This window comes from Coffea arabica, chromosome 1e (assembly GCF_036785885.1).
Source record: "Coffea arabica cultivar ET-39 chromosome 1e, Coffea Arabica ET-39 HiFi, whole genome shotgun sequence".
Classification (NCBI taxonomy): Eukaryota; Viridiplantae; Streptophyta; class Magnoliopsida; order Gentianales; family Rubiaceae; genus Coffea; species Coffea arabica.
Window position 1 is genome coordinate 46407187 of NC_092311.1, and position 21248 is coordinate 46428434.

At 37.7% G+C, this 21248-nt stretch overlaps 3 protein-coding genes across 5 annotated transcripts; 1 reads left to right on the forward strand and 2 right to left on the reverse strand.

Annotated features, from left to right (window-relative positions):
- Positions 1–1640: 1640 nt before the first annotated feature.
- Positions 1641–3725, reverse strand: LOC140018864 (secreted RxLR effector protein 161-like). Its single transcript, XM_072071524.1, has 2 exons — positions 3641–3725; positions 1641–1822 (listed from the first exon to the last, which is right to left on the reverse strand). The coding sequence occupies exons 1-2, from the start codon at positions 3723–3725 to the stop codon at positions 1641–1643; spliced, it is 267 nt and encodes an 88-aa protein (XP_071927625.1).
- A 3941-nt stretch (positions 3726–7666) lies between these two features.
- Positions 7667–13803, forward strand: LOC113707364 (uncharacterized). Of its 3 annotated transcripts, none has more exons than XM_072058559.1 (5): positions 7667–9856; positions 10873–10943; positions 11411–12137; positions 13328–13386; positions 13485–13803. In XM_072058559.1, exon 1 carries the CDS (start codon positions 7714–7716, stop codon positions 9346–9348), a length of 1635 nt encoding a protein of 544 aa, XP_071914660.1. In that variant the 5' UTR covers positions 7667–7713; the 3' UTR covers positions 9349–9856; positions 10873–10943; positions 11411–12137; positions 13328–13386; positions 13485–13803. The 3 variants fall into 3 exon arrangements, with proteins under 3 accessions (XP_071914660.1, XP_071914665.1, XP_071914659.1); XM_072058564.1 differs by having other exon boundaries at positions 10873–10936; XM_072058558.1 differs by lacking the exon at positions 10873–10943.
- Positions 13804–17254: 3451 nt separating this feature from the next.
- LOC113707381 (uncharacterized) lies at positions 17255–19391 on the reverse strand. The gene has a single exon (XM_027229689.2). The coding sequence runs from the start codon at positions 19223–19225 to the stop codon at positions 17474–17476; it is 1752 nt and encodes a 583-aa protein (XP_027085490.2). The 5' UTR covers positions 19226–19391; the 3' UTR covers positions 17255–17473.
- Positions 19392–21248: the final 1857 nt, after the last annotated feature.

Below are 21248 nucleotides of genomic sequence, written 5' to 3' on the forward strand. Positions count from 1 at the left end.
ATTTAACCCTAAGGCTCGAGGAGAGTAGAATACTGCAAAAAAGGACCCTAATATTCTTTCCCACTTTTATACCATGCTTCCTCTCCGATCTTCTATTGTGCTGCCATGTCTCATTCATAAGAATTCCATTTTAACTCAAACTTTTATTAAGAAAAAGGTTCCCATAACTAGTCCTAGGTTTACAAAAAAAAAAGAGTATATAATTCACTGAAAAAACAAAATATAGCAATTTGCGCTGTACTTTTTTCTTATTGTCGTTTTTTGTTTTTTAACTTTGAAAAAATTTAAATGGAATATTACAAAAAAAAAAACTTGGCAACGTAATAGAAGGTGGGATAAAAAGTGGGAAAAAAGATGAGTTGGACGGTACGGAGAGAGAGAGAGAGAGTATAACTGAGAGATTTCGAGTTCAAAACCTTCCACTTATACTAAAAAAATGTGGAATAAAAGATCCATTATATATGAAAAAAGGGGGAGGAATAATTTTAGAAACCTCCCATGAGATTTCTAACAATTTCACTAAACTCTTTTGAGATTTGTAAAATTACACTAACCTCCCATGAAATTAAAGTTTTGGTAACCAAATCAAGGAGGAAATCGTAAAATTCTCCCACATTCTTTAGCATCAAGAACAAATATTGCAAGTGTAATTGCAAGGCAACTATGAACATTTTTTAGAGTACAAAAAGTCCAGATAAATTACTTTTGGTGTATCAATTTTTGGGAGTGAACAAATATTTAGTACATCAATTAACACCATTTTGTAATTGCAAGTTACTGTTCATCATTTAAAAAAATCTCCAACAGTTATTTTCATTAATTAATTACTAACAGTTAATTGGTGCCCTAATTACTTAATTGCCAAATGTTAATTTCCAATAGGACGTAATATGTCAGGGTATATGACTAATTTTTCCCTAATACGACACTATAGGGGAGGTTAGTGTTATTTTACAAACCTTAGGAGAAGCGAATGAAATTGTTAGAAACCTCAAGAGAGCTTTCTAAAATTACTGTTAAAACAGATGCAACGGAAAGGAAGAACAAACAAGAACAAGCAAGAACAAATTTGGGGGAAATAAGATTTTATTAGGGTTCAGAATGTATCAGATATTTTGTACAGAATGGATATAAGATATATATATACAACCAAATAACCAAAACGGATTGGACCCAAAAATTAGGCCCAAAACCCCGAACAGCTCAGTGGAGGTCGAAGATCTGATTCAAGACATTTCAACAAATCTCCACCCTGACTTTAATCTTCTCAAAAATAGATGTAACAGACGCACTAATGAAGTGCCAAACGTACTCAGAGTCTTCTTTTACCATCAGAATTGTCTCTAAGTACCATCAGGATGCCCATAAGGGGTATCAGAAACTTAGGACATTTAGCAAGTCCAAACAATGTTTGAACTTACTATGAGGAACCGGCTTGGTGAACATGTCTGTAGGATTGTCAGCAGTGCCAATTTTCTTCACCTTGATCCTTGTCTCAGATCTCAAGAAGTGATATCGGACATCAATGTGTTTAGTCCTCTCATGATGAACTTGATCCTTGGCGAGACATATTGTACTGAGACTATCACAATATATATTAGTCTAATCCTGATGTAGGCCAAGATCTCCAACCAGCCCCTTTAACCAAATTCCTCTTTAGCAGCCTCCGTCAGTGCCATATACTCTGCCTCAGTAGTGGACAGAGTCACTGTAGGTTGTAGAGTTGCTTTCCAACTAACTACAGAATGCCCAAGAGTGAAAACATAACTAGTCATCGACCTCCTACTATCAACATCTCCAGCATAATCAGAATCTGAATAGCCTATGACCAAACACTCTGTATCACCTCCATAGATGAGACCAACATCAGATGTACCCCTCAAGTACCGAAAAATTCGTTTCACGGCCAGTGATAAGTGAATATTTAACGCATATTTTGTACAAATTTGGTATGAACTTGTGGTATGTTTTGAGGAAATTAAAATCATATTTGAACTCTTTTGATGATAATTGATTAAATATTATTTAATTGCTCAAAACTTGATAAATAAGTGGATTAATGTGTTAATTTTGTGAAAATATGAAGGATATGGATATATGAAATTCATGCACAAGATGAAGGAATTGTAAGAATTGACCTGAGGATAAAGTACAAGTGAAACTAGGAGCAAAAATAAAAAAAAGGAAAGAAATGAAAAACTGAAAATTCAATGGCACGGATCCGAGCTCGGATCCGTGAGATCAAAGAGAGATTCGAGCCATCGTTTGTACTTCTGGAGGAGTGTATTCGAGATCAAACAATCCGACCTCGGATCCATCATAGGAAGTCCTTGGATCCTGAAGATCCGAGTTCGGATCCATTTTCACCCCTCGGTCCGAATCTCGGATCTGTCTCTCTCTTCATCAAGTGGCATAGCCGTTTTTCTCTACCTTTCTCACAACTTTTTCAGCTATTTTGAGGGACAGAAATTGGTGGCACATGCTTCTGCAACAAAACAGAAGACCAAATGAGTTGTAGACAAAAGAAAATATCATATCTTTGACTTCTTTTTACAAAATCTGAGTGCAGGAAATTATGAAGTGAGAGGAATAGACTTTCTACCATCTTTTATGCAGAAACACAGGGAAGAAGCAGAGAAGACCTTACGTAGTTAGTTTTCGTTCTTGTAACTAGTTTCTCTCTAGTTAGGAGTTCTTGAAAAAGCATTTGGAGTTTTCACTTCTAATCATCTTGTACAAGAACATAGCAGAAATTGGAGGGTTTCACCATCAATTGGCTAAGCTTTCTTTTATCTTTCTTGTACTTGTACTTTATGATATTTTGCATTAATAAACTTGTGAGTTTGATTGTTAAATCATTCATGAGTAGCTAATTTTCTTTATCTAGGGAGTAGATGAAACTTATGGCTAAATAATATGAATTGAATGTGATTTACACTTGTTATATCTTATATTAACTTGTCTACTTGTGTAGCTGTGATTACTTGTTATTGATTGATCACCAATAGCATGTTTATAGTTGTTATTGTTCAATGAGAATTGATAGTAACAATGGAAACACATGAGTAGAGCTTGAGTTGTATGTTCATAAAAATAAAGATACACTTAAGTTGATTTCTTAGCATTTCATGAAAGAAAACAGAGGAGTATTAGTATTTCACTATGAAAATAGGGAAAACTAAACTACTCTAGGCCATTTCATCATGAGAATGAGATTTGGTAATTTTGGAAATGAATCTCTGGTTAAACAAGAATAATAACAAGAGATAAATCCATTCATTGGTGTTGTTTATGCCATAAGTGGAATCTACATCCCTAGATTCTTTCTTGAGTGAAATTTCACCATTAGCAATTAGCATTTATTAAATTAGAATTGCAGAACAGATTTGTAGACATTTGTAAAATGATTTCTCTGCTCAAATTCATTCAATAGTCTAAATAATAGAGAAAATAAGTGCTTAATAATTGTTTAAATTGCTTCTCGTGGGATAGACCCGATACATACCCTACATTACAATTTTGGCCTGTATACTTGCAGCTAACGGGTATAAAAATCAAATTTAAATTTGCATTGATATAAAAATCCCGTCAGCCAGCCAATGTTCCTTCCTAGGATTAGCCATAAATCTGCTAACAACACTGACTGCATGTGCCAGATCAGGTCTAGTGCAGACCATGACATACGTCAAACTGCCCATTGCACTAGAATAGGGAACCTTAGCCATATACTCTATCTCGACTTCTGATTGTGGTGCGAGTGTAACTAATAGTTGAGCATTCGTGCACTCAGAGTATTCAAGAACTTTGCTGTAGACATGTCAAATCTGGATAGTACCTTTTCAATATAGCTCTTCTGTGATAAGAAAAGTTTCTTCAGACTTCTATCCCTGAAAATCTCCATTCCCAGAATTTTCTGTACTGCACCCAAATCTTTCATCTCAAACTCTGCACTGAGAAGATTTTTCAACTTCTGTATATCAGCTATGAGCATATCATCTACATACAGAATCAAGTAGATCATCGAACCATCTTCAACTTTGTTGTGATATACGCAGCAATCATACTGACTTCTGTTGTAGCCGAGCTCAATCATGTAGCCATCAAATCTTTTGTACCACTGCCTTGAAAACTGCTTTAATCCATACAATGATTTCTTCAACTTGCATACATAATTTTCTTTTTTCGGAACAAGGAATCCATTTGGTTGAGTCATATAAATTTCTTCATCTAACTCTCCATGAAGGAAAGCTGTCTTCATGTCTAGCTGCTCAAGTTCTAAGTCCTGATGTGCAACCATTGCTAGTAGCACCCTGATAGAAGTGTGTCTAACCACTGGTGAGAAAATCTCATTGTAGTCTACTCCTTCTCTTTGAGGGAACTCTCTTGCAATAGCACGTGCTTTATACTTGATGCCCTCAGCTGGAAAAATTCCTTCCTTCCTTTTAAAGACCCATTTGCAAGTCACAACCTTTCTCTCTGCTGGCCGTTTGACCAATTCCCAAGTGCCGTTCTTGTGTAACGACTCCATTTCATCACCCATTGCAGCAAGCCATTGAGCTGACTCACTGCCTGAAATAGCTTCTCTATAGGTAGAGGGCTCAGGGGAATCCACTTCCTCAGCAACCTGAAATGCATAACCTACAAAATCCCAATACCTGCTGGGAGGTCGTACTCCCACTCTCCTTGCACGATCATAAGCAATATCGTGCTACTGAGTTTCTGACGTAGTATGGGATATAGGTGCCAACCTTTCTGCTAATGCAGGTTTTGGAGACTACTTTTGCAGGAGGTTCAGTTTCAAAGGATAGCTGTTAATGATCATCAAATTGCTGTTGTGATTCAAAACCATTTTGAATGATTTGTAACTCCACCTGTTTATCAACACCTGCACTTTCTTCAATAAAGGTCTTCACAAGAGGGTTAAGTATAGAGTTTTTATCAAAAATTACACTTCTGCTAAGTATAACTTTCTTTTCTGAGGGTGACCAGATTCTATACCCTATAAGCCCTTCTCCATATCCCAGAAACACTCCCTTTTTAGCCTTTGATTCTAGTTTGCCCTCACTGACATGATAATATGCAGTACAATCAAAAGCCTTCAAATTTGAGTAAGTAGGGGACATACCAGACCACACTTCATAAAGGTATCTTGTAGTCTATACCTGTATGAGGTGCACGATTGATCAAGAAGTAGGCTGTGCTCATTACTTTTGCCCAGAACCTCATTGGCAATCCAGCATTGAAGAGCATACACCGTGCTCTCTCTAGAAGTGTCTGATTCATGCGTTCTGCTACACCGTTTTGTTGTGGTGTGTGTCGAACTGTGCGATGTCGAACAATTCCTTCATGTTTGCAGAACTCATCAAATTCCTTTGAATAGAATTCCAGACCATTATCAGTTCACAGCCTTTTGATCTTCTTTCCAGTTTAATTCTCCATTAAGGCCTTCCATTGTTTGAAGTTCTTGAAAGTTTCACATTTTTCCTTCATAACGATTACCCAAGTCATCCTTGAATAATCATCAATCATGGATAAAAAATACCAACAGCCTCCCAAAGACTCAACTCGTGAAGGATCCCAACAGTCAGAATGGATGTAATCAAGTGTGCATTTTGTCCTGTGAATTGCCTTCCCAAACTTTCTGCGATGTAGTTTACCGAAAGTACAATGTTCACAGAATCCAAGATCGGTGACCTTGTGGCCTTCTAGAAGATCACGTTTAGACAAAATCTGCATCCCCCTTTCGCTCATATGACCAAGCCTAATGTGCCACAGCTTGGTCATATCAGACCTGCGATCTTCAGAAGATGTAACAGCAGCGGCGGCAGAACCTGTTAGCGTAGAACCCTATAAGATGTACAGGGTGCCATGCTTAACTCCTTTGAGAACCACTAATGAACCTTTACTGATGCACAACTCTCCACTTCCTCTGTTGAACCTGAAACCCTTACTGTCAAGAGTACTAAGTGATATCAGATTCTTTGTCATTTTGGGAACGTGTCTGACTTCGTTCAGTGTGGCAATTTTCCCAACATGTGTCCTGATCTTAATCGAACCGATCCCAATAGCCTTGCAGACAGTGCTATTAGCCATCACGACATTTTCGCCATCTATCTGCTCATATGTTGTAAACCATTCCCTATTTGGACACATGTGATAGGACGCCCCAGAATCAAGAACCCACACATTAGAGTGATGTGTTGGTTCGTTTGCAATTAGGGCCAGGTCTTCTTCTGAATTTTCCGCTTCCTTTTCTGCAACTGAAGCTGAAGTGTGTTGTTTTTCCTGCTTCTTCTTCTTCTTGGGACAATCAGATTTCCAATGACCATTTTCCTTGCAGTAGTTACAGACATCATCCAGCTTGGGACCTTTAAAGAACTGCTTCTTGTTTCCGAACTTCTTTTTTCCTAATTTTCCTTTACCACTGCTGACAACTAGCCTAGCAGCCTGATTATCTGTAACATTACCAGCCGCCTTATGGCGCAACTCTCTACTATGCAGCGCTGATCTTACTTCTTCTAAAGTCACTGTATTTTTACCGCCAATAAAAGACTGAACAAAATTCTCATACGATAACAGTAGAGACACTAACAGAATCAACGCGGCATCCTCATCCTCAATTTAACATCAATATTACGCAACTCAAGAAAAATCGTATTTAATTGATCTAAATGTTCTCGAAGAGGAGTACCTTTCTGCATACGCAGACCGAACAGACGTTACTTTAGGAGCAACTTGTTGGTTAAAGATTTCGTCATATAGAGACTCTCAAGTTTAACTCACAAACCCCCAGCAGTTTCTTCACCGGCGACCTCAGTGATGACATCATCTGCCAGGCATAGCATGATTGTCGAGTGAGCCTTTTCCTCCAAACTCATTGACTCTGCATCAACGGAATCCGATTTCTTTTTCGTTAGCGGACTCCATAAACCCTGTTGCTTTAACAGAGCCCGCATCTTGATCTGCCATAGACTGAAACTATTTCTCCCGGTGAACTTGTCGATCTTGATATTCAAAGCAGACATGTTGTTGCGTGATCTGAGCCCTAGGACGAACCTAGAACTCTGATACCAGTTTGTTAAAACAGATACAGCGGAACGGAAGAACAAACAAGAACAAGCAAGAACAAATTTGGGAAAAATCAGATTTTATTAGGGTTAAGAATATATCAGATATTTTGTATAGAATGGATATAAGGTATATATATACAAACAAATAATCAAAACGGATTGGACCCAAAAATTAGGCCCAAAATCCCAGCTCAGCGAAGGTCGAAGATCTGATTCAAGACATTTTAATAATTATTTCCCCTCCCCAACCACAACACCACACAAAAACAAAAGGATCATCATCTACAAAAGACGCAGTAAAGTCCATCAATCAAATTCTCACAAATCCTTCATTACTATCACATCCGTACATGAGTCTGGGTACTTAATAAAATTTATATGATTAAATATAATGAATCCAAAGGAACCGTGGGATCATATGAGATCTGACCAAGTCAAGTATTTTGTCATCTGAACATGAATTTCTCTTTGGGTTATCATTTGAATGTAAAGTGGGCTCTGCTTCCTAACAAGTCACGGATATAAGCAAACAAGCCCATCCATTGCACAGTTGAAAAAAATGAAAATGGCAATTGAGGCCCACCAAATTCATTCACCTCCTCCTACAAAATCCAACCAGGAATACTGGGGAGGACGGAGGAGGATGTCACTCCAAAAACTCCTCCAGAACCTCAGAACTGTTAAAAAATGCCAACTCCCAAACCCTTCTCAAAACCCCAAAGCCAAAATTGCAGACACCATTATTTCCGCAATTCTGATCACCTCAACTTTTCAACCCATCCCAGCAACCACCACCAATCTCCTCTCCAAGCTTACCTCCAACTTTGTCCACCTCATTCTCTCTGACCCTCGTATACAAATTCCCAAATGCCTTGATTTCTTCAATTGCCTTGTGAAAAACCAAGCTTTACTTTCTTTTCAGCTCAGTATTGAGACCCATTTGACCCTTCTTTGCAGGCTTGTCAAATCAAGAAAGTTTGAGGATGCTGAGGATCTTTTGAGGGCATTCTTGATTCTTCATGAGAATGGCAGGTGCCCATTTTCTGCTATTGCTTCATTCTTTCAGAATAACTGTTATAAGCCTTTTATTCGTGCTAAAGTTTTCAATCTGATGATTAAAGTTTACTCTGATAACCAAGAGTTCAATAAGGCTACGCAGACATTTGATTATATGAGAAATAATGGTGTTGAGATAAATGAGAGAACTTGCACTATACTTTTGATCGAAATAACGAGATGTGATCAGTTGGAGTTGGGAATCGAGTTTTTTTATCGAATAGTAGAGTCTGGAATTGAGATTTCGGTGTTTTCGTTGACAGTTGTTGTTGATGGCCTGTGTAAGAGTGGTGAGATTAGAAGGGCTAGAGAATTAGTTGAGAAAATGGTCGGTTATGGAATAAGGCCTAATATAATTACGTGTAATACATTGGTGGATGCTTGTGCCAAGAGGTGGAATTTTGACGAATTGGATAAGACGTTGGAGTTAATGAGAAGAGAAGGCGTGGAATTCAGTGTTGAGACTTACAAATTTTTAGTTGATGGATTTTCAAGTTCCGGTAGAGTTAAAGATTCTGAAAGGATGGTTTTTGAGATGCTTGATAAGGGATTCAAGATGGATGTGTACACATGTAATTTGATTATAGCAGGCTATTGTAGATTGGATAATGTACAACGAGCATTTTCGTTCTTCTGTATTATGGATAAGAGGGGTATTGGTTCAAATGCTGACACATACAGGATTTTGGTTTGTGGTTTCTGTAAGGTTGGAAAAATTGAGGTGGTACAAGAACTAGTCACTCAAATGAACCATAAAGGATTTGAAATTGACCGTGGCACGTTCAATACTTTGATTGATGCATATTGTAAACAAGGAAAAGTAGGTGAAGCCTTCTCATTTTTAAAACTTATGGAGGAGAAAGGAGTTATTGCCGATTTTGCTGTGCATGAGATGGTTCTGAGTGGCTTATGTGAGTCAGGTCGAACTGAAGAGTCCAAGTTGCTATTCAGTACTTTGATGAAAAGGGGCCTAGCTTCTAAGGGCTCGAGATTCGTTCCATTGGCTGAGTCATCAACAAGTCAAGAAAATCAAAAGCAGGTTCACGGAGATGAAGAAATGGAAATTAGCCCAAGTTCTGATCTGTTGAGGTCTGTTCCTTTAATTGAGTCATCAAGAAATCAGGAACATCAGGGGCTGGTTTCTACAGATGAAGAGATGCAAATTTGCTCTAGTTCTGATTTATATTCAGATCTGATAGCCATATTGCGAGATGGAAACTAGATGACGTGTGGAAGTTGGACGCTTTTGCAAGAGCTAGACCCGGACACAGACTTGTCAGATGGGTTTGATAGATGCTTGACATGAAGAGGAGGATGGCATTACTACTGGTATGCAGAACTTTGAGATAAATTGCCTAATTGACAAGGCCATTGGTTCGTTTAGTATATCAGATTCCAAATCCCTAACTTGCACAAACTCACCCAATGATTAGGCTTCCTATGCTCCTTTTGTCGGCTGTCAGAAAGAAAGATTCATCTGATGTAAAGTACACGGAGTTACACTTGTAATTTTTTTTCCCTGCATCTGGCAGTTAAGAAGCTGGAATTACTGCAGGTATGGTGTAAAATAGTTTACATCAGATCCTTTGAATGGCCTTATCGGGGAGCTGTAGAGAGAACTGTGCTAAACCTAGAAAGACATCAAGATTCTATAAAACACAATGTTTATGATTTTTTGCTGGTAGCACATGCGTCCTGTGATCAAGCATCTGGGGACACAGCCTGGAAAGGTATGTGGACGATCTCATCATGTACTATTTTGGACGTGCTGAGCTACCTTTTTTTTCCCCTCTCCTTTTGGTAGAAATGCTCATGAAGCTGCAATGCAAGATTTTAAATTCGTACATGTATAATATGAAATGTATTAGCACTTGCTAATCACTTCCTTAAGTGTTTCCTGCAATTTTCTGCTGAAAATTATCAATGATTTTTCTGAAATATGAAAGATCCTTCTTTGTGCAGAAATACTACCAATCTTATCTTTTGGACAAAACAGCACTTAACTCTGGGCAACTGAACATTTTGAATGTTTTAGGATAATTCTGAAAGTTCTGGTTTTGCTTACATGTATTTCTGACATACATCATAAGCGTGCTTAAAAATGCTGTGATTTCTTTTCTCTTCTTTCTCTGGTGGTTAATTTTGATTTTTTTTCTTATCATGAAATTGCAATTATTAGTATTCGATTCTTTCGCTGACTTGCCGATGACTTTATAATTTATGAAAATTTGTGTTAGTTACATATTACTTTGATCTATAAGCCACAAGGCGGACTATACATATTGTTTTTAACTGCTTGTACGATTTAGTTTAAAGTGACACTATAAGCAAATTACTGCTGTCCATCAGGGATGGTGTTTTGTGAATTATAATGCCTGAGGAAGAATGGATGATACACTTGGACTCAACCACAAGTAAATTTCACTATTTCTGATTTGTATATGAGATTGATTTGTACTTTGTTAACTCTTTGAGACTTTGTTGGAAGGATTAATTGCATGTTACACCAAACTGATAAGGTTCTTCAGTTGTTATGTTGTGCCAAGAATTCGCATAATAAGTCACGACATATCTGATTACCAGATGACATAAGTGCACAACCAATAATAGATCAGTTGCATTAGCGTGATGGTGATATATATGATCTAACTCACTCGCAGAAAATTCTATCACATTATTAGTTCTTTAAAGAAGGCATAAGGAACAAAGAATGATAAGCTGTAGTTCTTACTTGTCTTACAAGCAGTTGGCAGTCAGGATGTTGTTTTCATCTCTATAAGTCGTGGGTTTAAGGACCATCCCAGTTCCAGGTATAAGGTATTCTTGGATTCCTTCAAATCCTCACATTACATTATCAGAACCAGACGTCTGCTCTTTTATTATCTACATTTCCGCATTAGTATGTTTAGACTTCTAGTCCCAATAGTAAAGCTGCATCAATTGTGCTACATCTGTGGTTTTTGATATGATCCAGTCAAGCCTGAATTAGTCCTCCGAGGTTAATTTTAGTGGCTGAAAACAACTTTTGATGCTTGGAGGCTTCTCTTTATTGAACAGAATAGTCAAGACATCTTCCAAACAAAATCCACTTGTTAACATAAAAACCACTGATTGCCACTACCATGTGCTTTTGTGTTTAATACCCAAGTGTCCTCGAGAAGAAGTCACTCTTAAATTTGGTTGCCTGTTTTAATGTGTGTGAACCAAAAGAGAGAGGGAGCTGCATATACTACTAATACACCCAACGTGAACTTCTTTGCTAAATGTCTTGTCCTACTATGCAGGAACACAATCTTGCATTATGATCTCCTGGACCAAGATATCTGGACAGGTGTTTGAAATTGGCAGTGGCAGATGATGAATTGTTCAGATTATGAAGCGGAGGAGTTCAAGCTTAGGGGTGTCAACGAATCGAGCTGCTCATGAATAGTTCACGAGCAGCTCGTTAAAATGATCGGCTCGAGCTCGGTCAAATCGAGCTCGAGTCAATCTCGAACTATTCGAATATGCCAACGAATCGAATTCGAGCCTAAAAATGTTATGCTCGATAAGCTCGTGAGCTTTTCGAGCTTAAAGTATATTTAAATATATATAATTTTATATTTATAAAATTACTTAGATATATATTGTTGTAAGCTTAATTACATGTTTTACCTATTAAAATTCAAAATATAATAGGGCTATTCTTGTCTTTTCAGATAATTCTAAAAAAAAAAAATTCACATATTAGAGTCTAATACTCTAATTAGGTCAAGCCGTCAAGCAGCTTCAATCTTTGTCCGCCGTCTTCTTTCTTTCAGAATCGAGAGCTTCCTCACCCCCATTCCTCAATCCCCATTCCTCACCTCAATCCCTAATTCCAATTCGAAATCAAACCCATTTGGGTTGCTAACACCAGCCGTTTCATTTTGCTGTTGTCATAATCCGCCGATTGGAAGTGGTTGTGCGGCAGGTGCAGCCGTGCAGCGAGCGGAAGCTTGGATCTTGGAAGCAGGTGCAGGCGTGCAGCAGGTAAGATGTGATCCTTAAGTAACTACACTTTCTTTTTCGTTTGCTTCAATGTGACCTGAGCTGTCGTGCATTTTAGCTTTTACCTTATGAATACTAATTGAGAGTTGAGACTGCCTATGGTTAAAGAATTATCTGAAATAGCTCGAAGTGAGAAACTCCGCACTTATAAAATTTGTAGCTTTCTGAAAAAAAAAAAAAAAAAAAAATTCTGATTCACTTCTTGTTTAGGAAAGTTAGAAATGGGAAATTATCTGTTCATTTCAGTAAATATTTAGAAGTAAACGAATTTATGGTGGTGTGATAAATTCTTATTACCGTAATCTGTGGGCAATGGTTAGTAAGTCCAGTATGCTAATTGCCTAAATCATATAAAGGCAGTGGGCTAGAATAATAATAATTTTATTGAAGTGCATTTAAAGTGTATGACATCGCTTGATATTGGGGATAGTGTTATAGCACAAGGTCCATAAAAACCCAAGCCTAAACGCAGAAAGTTTAACACAAGGGCTCATACAAATATGGCAAATGATGTACCCACAGCACATGTTTAATAGCTCCTGTAAATTTGTAGTTCGACATGTAGGTTCCCTTTTGTCCTTAGATGCTCTGTTAGGCAAAATGGTTATGTTCTAACTGTAACAATCGAAGCTACGCTTGTATTGTGCTGAATTAGTCAAAATGCAACTTGTGTTAATTTTATTCTCAATCTTTATTAACTCTTGGAAGAAAAAGAAAAGAAACCAACTTAAAATGATCTATGACTGGTGCAATGCCTGCTATAGCTCTTTTTTAACCCTCTTGATTATTTTCAGGTTTGTTAAGTATAACTTTTTTTTATCTTCATTATTGAATTTCCTTGTATTATAGGAATTTGCTGTACTAGTTAAAAATGTTCAACTACTGGGATGAACTAACTACAGGCTGCAATTAATTCAGCAATTTAATAAGCTGTGGCAAGAGGATTGTACATTATAGTTTTGAAGAAGTGAAAAAAAAATGAAAACCTGTATGAAGAATTGAAGGGTACTGCTGACAATGAGTATGAAAGTATTCTGGTCGCATAGTATTAGAACTGTGCCAAGTTTGTATCATTGCAAACTATACAGTTCTGATTTCATTGAGAAACTATACAGTTCTGATTTCATGTGCCAAGTAGATCATCTTCCATTATTATTATTATTATTTTGCAGAAAGTGAAGGCAGCAAAAGAGATTCTACTTCCCATAAATTGAATGTGATAATTGGAAAGGTACATTGTTTGTGTTTAATACTTCGATTCCTCTTCAAATATCTTATTTTAGATTTTACCACTACTATTTAACTACTTAAATTATTTATGTTATGTAGGGCCTGGAGTTGAAAATTTGGAATCCATAAGCAAAAGCTGGAAAGGATTATTGTGGAATGGACAACATGCTACTGTTTTAGTGCTTTAATTGCAAAATTTGTTTCACTTTTTTAACTTGAATGGACACTTTGTCTTTGTTTTTTCTGTTTGTGTGACGTGGTGGATGTTGGTCGTGTGACTTATCTCTGAATTTAGATGTTAGTTTTGATGTTAAAATACGGATGAATTTGGATATTGGTTGGCATATCGGCTGAAAAGTGTTGACAGTTTGATGCTTTGGACTTTAAATTGATATTTTTAAGACTGGTTTGTCTCAAACTCTCAATCATATGGATGAGTTTGGATTTTGAAATTTTTGATTTTGTACATTTCCGTGGGAATGCATGAATTTTCGAATCCAAATGACAGATGAAAAGACTGATTGAAAGAGCAAATTCTGCTTACTAAGAGAATTGCAGATTGTTTGGTTCAGCTTAGCCTTTTATAAACGGGCACAGTATTTAATAGAGCTCGAGTTCGAGCTCGAGTTCGAATTCGAGCAATTTCGAGCACGAGCTCGAGCCTCACGATTGTCTTACGAATCGAATTCGAGCATGCAACATTGATATTCGTCGATCGCGAGCTTTAGACACTTCGTCGAACTCGAACTCGATCAGCCTACTATTTGAGCTCGATTCGATTCGTTGACACCCCTATTCAAGCTACTCGCCAAGTTGATAGAGTTGCACCCTTTAAGAGCAATTTTTGCAACACTTACATGAGCCCATAACGTGTGCTTTTCTTGAAATTGCTGCTGCCTAATGTATTGCATAAGAAACTGGGTGCTCTTACCTTATGAAACCCAGGTGCCAATTTCAAATGTAAGCTTTGCTGTTATCACTCTTTGAGTCCGCTTATCACTGTGAAATAAAGGGGGTGCTGGGATATTTCTTGTGTGTTGAGTTTGATCAAAGCTATGACTTCAAGTCCTTAAGCTTTCTTAATTCTCTTGATTTTATTTTGTTTCCTATCTTTGTATACAGGCTTCCTAAAATCAATGTCCAGCAAATTATGGTATGAATGAAACTGATTTTCAAGCTTCACTTGCTTGAACTTTAAACAACCTGTCACTCCTTTACGATTTACAAGTAACTATTTGTCCAACTACTAGGATTAGCGTAAACAAGAAAATTTGAATAATAGTTAGTCACCTATGGAGTACAAGTGTAGTGTAAGTATATTAGACCCCAAAAAAAAAAGAAATCAGAAAATTTGGATAAGTTTCAAGACGAAGAGAAAAACAAATGTTTCTTTTTTTTCCCCTCCTGTTTAAATTCCCTAATAACGTGGGAAATTATCAATCCCAAAATATTAGCAACATTCTAGTCCGAACTATGATTTTTTTTCCCCTCCTGCTTAAATTTTTTAAATTCCCTAATATTAGCAATCCCAAGATATTATCAATTAGCAATCCCAAAATATTAGCAACATTCCAGTCCGGAAAACGAGTTGGGACAGAGCCGGTGATCACTGCAAGTTTCACTATTTTAAGAGGCTTGAGAACCACATTCCCATCCATCATCCATCAGTGTTTCGCTCATTGTCCTCTGCTTTTTCAGAAACCCAAACCTCCCAGCTCTCATAGTCAAAAAAAAAATAATAATAATCTTACGTCGTTGCTTTGGAGAATAGGAAATGGGTAGAATAACAAGTTGGTTGAAGCCCTGTTTTGGGCTTAACAAGAAGGAAAAGGAGAATGAAGAGAACACCATGATCTCCAGTACCAAATCTGGTGATGGCAGAAGAGATGGTGAAAGGTTGAGAGGAAGAGAAACTTCTTCCCATATGCCCACTACTCCATCATCTCTTAATGCTGAGCAATGCAAGGAGGCAATTGCAATGGTAGCCTCCACCGTTGCAGCTGCTAACGCTGTCATTGCCACCGCAGATGCTGCAGTAGCAATGTGTAGAAGGCTCATCACTGAACCCAGGGACCTCCAAACCTCGGCTGCCATGAAGATTCAGAGCGTGTATCGCGGTCACTTGGTAATCAATTCAGAGTTGTAATTGTAGTAGTAGTAATGTTTTCCTGTTTCTCATGTGTAACTATGAATACATTGTGACAAATGGGAAGTTGTTGCGAATCAGGCAAGGCGGGCTCGCAGGGCGTTGAAATCGCTAGTGAGGGTACAAGCCCTGTTTAGAGGATACATGGTACGTAAAAGGATGCAAGCATTCATGAGAGCAAAACAGTACTACGTCCATGCCAATATGACTTATGGCCTGGCACATCAATCTGAAAGAAGCAAGCAGAGGTTATCACAACATTCCAGACGCCAATCACTATCCTCGGAATGCCAATGTCCCCATGGGTATAAATGTTGTTGTAATTTTGGTTTTCTATTCATTTACATCACCACCACCAGTTAGTTAATCATTCCTTAATATATTACTGGTCCTTTAATTCTGAATTCAGCTCTTCTTCTGCAGGTTCTCCGAGCCTCGTGACGGAGAGTTTCATGTTGCATCTCTTCCTTGCAATCCTGACTTGAAAGTCATGTCTGATCTTCGGGATGCCACAACTGGAGACCCTAATGTGGTCCATTCCGAAGTATCCATGAAGGAATGTGAGAAGTACAACAAAATGAAGGTAAGCTTGTAACCTGAACTTTTGCCTCGGCAATCGAATACTAGGATCTAACATGTAAAAAAATGAAAATAAAAAGAGAGTAGTTGGACCTCCCAAATGTTGAAAATGGGTGGAACTAGTAACACAAGCCTACAAAACTCTGTGTACGAGGGAATGAATCTCTACCATTTCTCATATTGAAGAAGCACTTTTTGAATTCAACGCAAAGATTATCTTGTCATTCCAGAGTCAAGGTTGATTTTCTATGAATCTGTTACTCAATTTTTATCACTCTTCATGCGTGATTTATTTTGCTTGGATCTTACAGATGGCTAAGGGGATTACTCGCCATAAACACTGCCTGAGGCAGCCATCTGAAGGATGGAGCTCCATAGTCAACGAACTAAGATCACGGAGGGAGGGTAAAAATGCGGGCAGCATCCAAGATGGTTCTACCAGACCTCCTAACCCGTACGAGAAAATGTCTGTAAGGAGAGAGACTCCTCGCCAATGCCGGAGAATTCTGCCTTTGTTTTAGTTGGAGATGAATGAAAAGTCATCTAATGATTCTTTTTGAAATTAAGATGGTAGTCAAGGAACGATTACATTATTATATGTCCATTTTTCCTTTTCCAATTTCCCGTTGGACTTCTCCATCAGCTCAGGGAAGCTAACCTCACGTTTATGAGCGTAATCTTCTGTATAGATTCATTAACCTTTTTATACTAGTGAAGAGTAGAGTAGTTAATGTCTAATAGCTTAGTTCCTGTTACTCAACTCCATAGCAGCAGTGTTCTAATCCTATATCTCAAATTAAAAGTACCTACCAAAAACCTACAGCTGGTTTTTCTGCTCTCTGTAAATGCGACATTTCCATCAGTTTAAACTTCGGTGATGTAATTGTTTAAGCATGCATTAAAGCTTTTACCTCAACAATATGGTTTGAGATTATGGTTGTTAAAGTCATCTTTCTACACGTCAAGCTAAATAGCCAGCCGCTAGCACCTTTAGGTATGTAGCATCTTGAGGTTAGATGCGAGTACACTACTGTCAAATTTCTTCTCAAACACATTCAACCATCCTAATCTTTATCCTTAAGCATGAAAGCACCGGATTTTGGCGCAATGGTAAATACGGATTCATATATTTGTTTAGCATGAATGCACCAAAGTAACTGATATATAGATAAAATTTAATTTCCACAATGGTACAAGTATACATTACGTGCTAAATTAAGACAATCCCACAACTCTGATGCCCAGGTAAGTACCAAAAACAACTCATTATTTCAAATCCAAGCAAACATAATAAAAGGAAAGGAAGACGAAGCCAAGACTAGAGTTTAGTTCAATGAGATAGATAAAACATCATACATTCGAATCAAGCTTCAGCCCCCTCAGTGGACCTCCCGCCAAAAGGATCGTGAGATGGACCAGCATCCTGCCCAATGTGGCGCTGCACCAGACGCTGTAGATCAGACATAACCTTCTGTTCACGCTTGGACTTCTCCTCATAGTTAAACATGGCCAATGCACGCTTGTCCTCAGCACTATAAACCTGGTTTTCCTTTCTAATACGAATAGCATTCATCCTCTGATGCCTACTACCACTCATCACATATCCAAGAGTCTCAAACTTCTGAATCTCCTCAGCTGATAAACCCACTTCACCTCTTCGTGGGATACGCTTCCCCTGCTGAACATACTGTGCAATGGCATCACCTTCACCTGGCCTAAGTGCCCCACCATAACTAATATGCCCTTCAGCCCTTGGCAACGGCATCGGCCCAACCACTGGCTCATTCTCTAATGCAGCTCTCTTCCTCGACTCAATAAGCTCCTTAAACTGAAGCACCTCACTATCAACTTCATTCAACATCGCCTTTTCCTCTGCAGGCTTAGGTTTACTCTTAGCATCAATTGCAGAATCAGAACTCTTCTCTGATAATGAGGCCTCGTCATCGGATTCTGTTTTCCTCTTCTTCTTGCTACGTTTGGACATTGCGCTCTTCTGCTTTGTAGACTTCACACGATCTCCTGATGATGGACTAGCATCAGAATCCTCACTCCCACTCTCATCTTCGCTTTCGCTTTCATCTGAATGACTTTTCCTCTGCTTCTCCTTGTTATGTTTGGACCTGGAAGAGGAAGAGCTCTTCTGCTTTTTAGACTTCACCCGATCTCCTGATGATAGACTAGCATCAGAATCCTCACTTCCACTCTCATCTTCGCTTTCACTTTCATCTGAGTAACTTCTCCTCCTACTATTCCTCCTCCTCCTACTTCTCCTGCTGCTCTTCTTTCGCCTAGTCTGATTTCTGCTAGAAGATTTCCTCCTTCCCCTCGTACGATGATCTTCTTCTGAGCCTTCACTAGACTCATCTGATTCACTCTCAGTCTCAGAAACCGACTTTGAGCTCCTACTCTTACGCCTAGAACTCGATTTCTTCCCCTTCCCCTTCTCCTTCCTCTTGGACCTCGAGTCATCCGATTCAGAGTCAGTAGACCCCGATGCTGACTCAGATTCAGACTCGCTTTTAGCATCCGATTTCAAAATATCCCGATTTTTTGCATCTTTCTCGCTAAGTTCCTTTTCCACTTCGCTGTTTTCCGCGATTTCATCCTCCTCAGGATCGTTCGGATTCCTGGGAGGACTAGGAGTACAATTCCAAATACAATTCTTCAGCATCTTTCTCAATTTCTGGCGCTTGAGGCTCCTGTAGTCTTCGAAGCTCAAGCCTCTCAGCTCCTCGTCAGATTCCGACTCCGCATACCGCCCGTTCCTATAATCGCGATCGAGGTAGGAATTCTTCCGGGTATCGCTGTAGTTGTTGTATTTCTTCTCCAACTTTAGGGTTTCAGACCTAGGGCTTCTGGTAGGGTAGGAATAATCCGGAGAGGCTCGTAGGTCACGGCGCCTGTCGTGCTTTGAGTACTGGTTGTAGATTGGGCTCCGACTACGACTACGGCTCCGGCTAAAACTTCTGCTGCGGCTTCGGCTAGGGCTGGGGCTGCGATTGCGGGTACGATGGCGAGGCCATGAATCTTCGAAAACGTAGCGGTCCGGGGAATATTCTCTACCGCTACGACGCCGTTCATGGGGGATTTCTACAGCGGACGACGGTCGGCCCATTTGGGAATTGGCTATAGAGGGCAAGAAATTGGAGCTAGACCCTCTTATTAATAAAGGTTACCTGAGGCGGTTGTCGAAATAAAGCCGGTCGTTTAAACGTCGTCGTTCTGATTGTTTTTCATATCAAAGCATGGCATAAATTGTTCCATATGCTCTAATGTTCGGTAAGGAGCTCGACAGAGGCATTGGATCACCGAATCACTGGTGAGTATTAATTCAATATTTATAAATAAAAAATAATAGTTTTAATATATATAAAAAATATAATAAAGTGCTTCTAGATATTAATTATTATACTTAGAAAGATATATAATAAATACATAGACATTAATAGAAGATTTAATTTCATTTTATCGTACTTTTAAATAAATAAATAATATAGTCAAGTATAAAACAAAATTTATATTGCTTGTTTTAAAAAATATAGCATTATTATTTTATTTTAAAATAAAGTAATTTTCTAACTAATCAAATATTGTCGATTTAAAAGTTAAAGGGATTACTTGTATAATAAAAAAATAAATAAGTTTATTAAAAAAATATTTAGTTATCAAATAAAAACTAAGCAAGTGGTAAAGTCTATATATATATATATATGATCCAATTTATAAATCTTATCAAAGGCATATACTCCTATACATTTTGTTTCAAAAACAAAAACCCACAATTTAAAAAAAAAGTGTAAATCGGATCAATTGAAAAATTGGACGGGTCTCGATTGAAACACCGGATCAATTACTTGTCCGGTCAAATTAGAGACTCGACCCGATCTAATTCTCAGGTCACCAGGTCAATCGGTTCAACCGCCGGGTCGGATCGAGTTTAATAACTATGGTTCTAATTACATATCTAAATGCTTACTAACCTAGCAAATACCATAATATCTATAACCATACTTTTAATGATACTCAACTTTTGTAAGTGCTTAGTTTCCTTCTCTCAACCTGACTTCACACTCAAGTGCACCTCAAATTATAGCTCTCTGTTCTTAATATTCTTTGTTCCTTTCACAAGCAATTGGTTGCAACCAAATATCACTTTCATGAAAATTAGTGTAGATTTATTAGCTCACAACCAAATACATTATATTCTTCTTTTAAATTTACAAATTTTAATAGTTTACTACTCATCCAATGTTAAAACATTTTAAGCACTACAGTGCTTTATATTGTATTTGGCACACATTCAATCCGCTCACCAAGTCATATGTATCCTTGTGTTTTAAACTCTGTACAATTATTCTGCAAAAATAAACTGCACCAATGGTATTTATATCCATTATTATATTAACAACAATTAGAACATGTAAGGTTACTTTATAAAATATTTATACAGCACCTAATATAACAAAGTTCAAAAAATTTGTCAAATTTTCACCCAATATCAAATTGTGTACCTGTTAATTCCGCCTACTTTTGCAGATTATATTTTTTTCATATATTATGCTACAACTTTCACCTCTTGTACCATTGTATTTCTGCATTTTCTATCCAATCGCATACTTCCCCGACCCGCGGTGCTTAATACATTACTTCTTATTTGAATTAACTAATATTAAAAAAATTAAACTTAAATTGGGCATTACTGGTATTAAATTTTGTATAGAATGTTTTAGAACCAAGTGTAGAGAATTAGTATGTAAAAGTTTCTAGAGTTATATAAAGACTTTTTGGCTAGCATTCCTCCATTTGTGAACACATTGTATAACTCTTTAAGTGCGATATAAGAATTTTCCTTAATCTTTAACCTTTCTCTTCTTTGATTACTTTTTTCGCTTCTGCACAACCACGCATTTGAGTGTTAGACTGAACTAACAATCATTCATTACTTAAGTTTTGAAACTTGTTAGTGTCGTGTTAATAAGGATTTTTAACCAACCCGTGACACAAGGATCTCACAAATTTGCAAAATGAAATAGAAAGTACCTAAATAAGAATCTATTACAAATTTCAACATGCATCGACTATGAACAGTATGGAAAGTACCTAAATTATCTTATGAAGTATAGTTTCATCTGTATCCC

What these genes read in the sequence shown, in the direction of transcription:
- LOC140018864 (XM_072071524.1), bottom strand. Translation starts at nt 3,725, where the DNA reads ATGGCTAAGGTTCCCTATTCTAGTGCAATGGGCAGTTTGACGTATGTC. An exon ending in TGATCTGGCACATGCAGTCA is followed by an intron (nt 1,823 to 3,640) that starts GTGTTGTTAGCA and finishes GTTTGGTCATAG; the next exon opens with GCTATTCAGATTCTGATTAT.
- LOC113707364 (XM_072058559.1), top strand. Translation starts at nt 7,714, where the DNA reads ATGTCACTCCAAAAACTCCTCCAGAACCTCAGAACTGTTAAAAAATGC.
- LOC113707381 (XM_027229689.2), bottom strand. Translation starts at nt 19,225, where the DNA reads ATGGGCCGACCGTCGTCCGCTGTAGAAATCCCCCATGAACGGCGTCGT.